The 1,160-nt window shown below is 47.8% G+C and overlaps 1 protein-coding gene across 1 annotated transcript; it reads right to left on the bottom strand.

Annotated features, from left to right (window-relative positions):
- Positions 1-233: 233 nt before the first annotated feature.
- SARC_16684 (hypothetical protein) lies at positions 234-818 on the bottom strand (the record flags this gene model as incomplete). The annotated part of the gene is made up of 1 exon (XM_014289212.1): positions 234-818. A coding segment is annotated over one exon (585 nt), but the record flags the coding sequence as incomplete, so codon positions are not given.
- Positions 819-1,160: the final 342 nt, after the last annotated feature.

The raw sequence follows: 1,160 nt of genomic DNA, 5'->3' as shown, positions 1-1,160 counted from the left end.
CAAAAGACTAAAATTAGATTCACTCCCGCCCAAAGTATCTTGACCAAGTATGTAGCACATCACTCAATCCACCTACAGCTAAGGTACGAATCTGAGAATAGATTTAAGCCAAATTTTATCAGCGCAACAAAAAAGCACACAACTCAAGTCCACCAACAACTTTGGCGCAAAATAAATAAATAAATCTAAAAATAGATTCACGCCCACCAATGTAACCCAGTAAAGTAGCACACCTTTGCACTCGGCATGGGCGAACTATCCGCCTCCTCCGCAAACCAAGTGTCCATCACAATCCAATCCCGCACCGCAGCTTCATTCACTGGTGCCTTGCGGTTGGGTTGTTCTATTGATAGCTCGGGTTCTATTAATAGCTCGGGTTCTACTAATAGCCGAGCGTCCTGGGCGCTCCCGCCTGCACCACTGTCACAAGAAGGACTGCCCATCTGCAGCACACTCTCATCGCCTACACTCGCACTCTCCTCCACACCCACAGCTGTACTAAAGTCCACTGTCTCGGTCTGTGCTTCTTTGTCGCCTCTGTTACTATGTGCAGTGGTAGAGGCTGCAGGGACATGCACAGACGCATATGCATGTGCGTGCACCGCCCCGTATGTGCTAGTACCAGTCTCTGTCTCAGCCGCAACAGAAGTCGTCGTGGAGAGGCCATCCCCATTCATCTGACCGTCCACAGCCGACGGAGTGGGTGTGGTAGGTACCGTACTAGGCGTGTGGTAGTCTAAGATCCATATCCGCCCGTCCGACCACGACACATGTGTGGGAGGGGCATTGGAGGTGTCCTCATCACAATGCGAGGCCATATCTGCAGGACAGGTGCAGGTAGGATGCGGATGAGCAAGCGGATCTATTTTTAGATTGACAGCTTTACTTTTAGAGTTTAAGTGTCTGGATGGACGTACACGTCTGCTCGACATCGGGATACTTAACAATGCTGTGGTCAGTAGAGGAAATACATCTGAGGGACATTGAAAGTGTCTCTTAGGTAAGTCAATAAATGAATGACAATCGTAGGCAGAGTAAGAATTTTGTTCATAGATTCCTTCAGTTCCTGTATGTACTTGCACGGTTGTTCAAAATTGGGTTAGATAGAAAGGACATGGTGTGTTTATCGTCTATATTGCCGAAAGATTGAATAGATACAG

The sequence above is a fragment of the Sphaeroforma arctica genome (assembly GCF_001186125.1).
Source record: "Sphaeroforma arctica JP610 unplaced genomic scaffold supercont1.8644, whole genome shotgun sequence".
Lineage (NCBI taxonomy): Eukaryota > Ichthyosporea > Ichthyophonida > Sphaeroforma > Sphaeroforma arctica.
The sequence above is the reverse complement of the archived record's forward strand: the minus strand, read 5'-3'. Positions and strand labels throughout refer to the sequence as shown.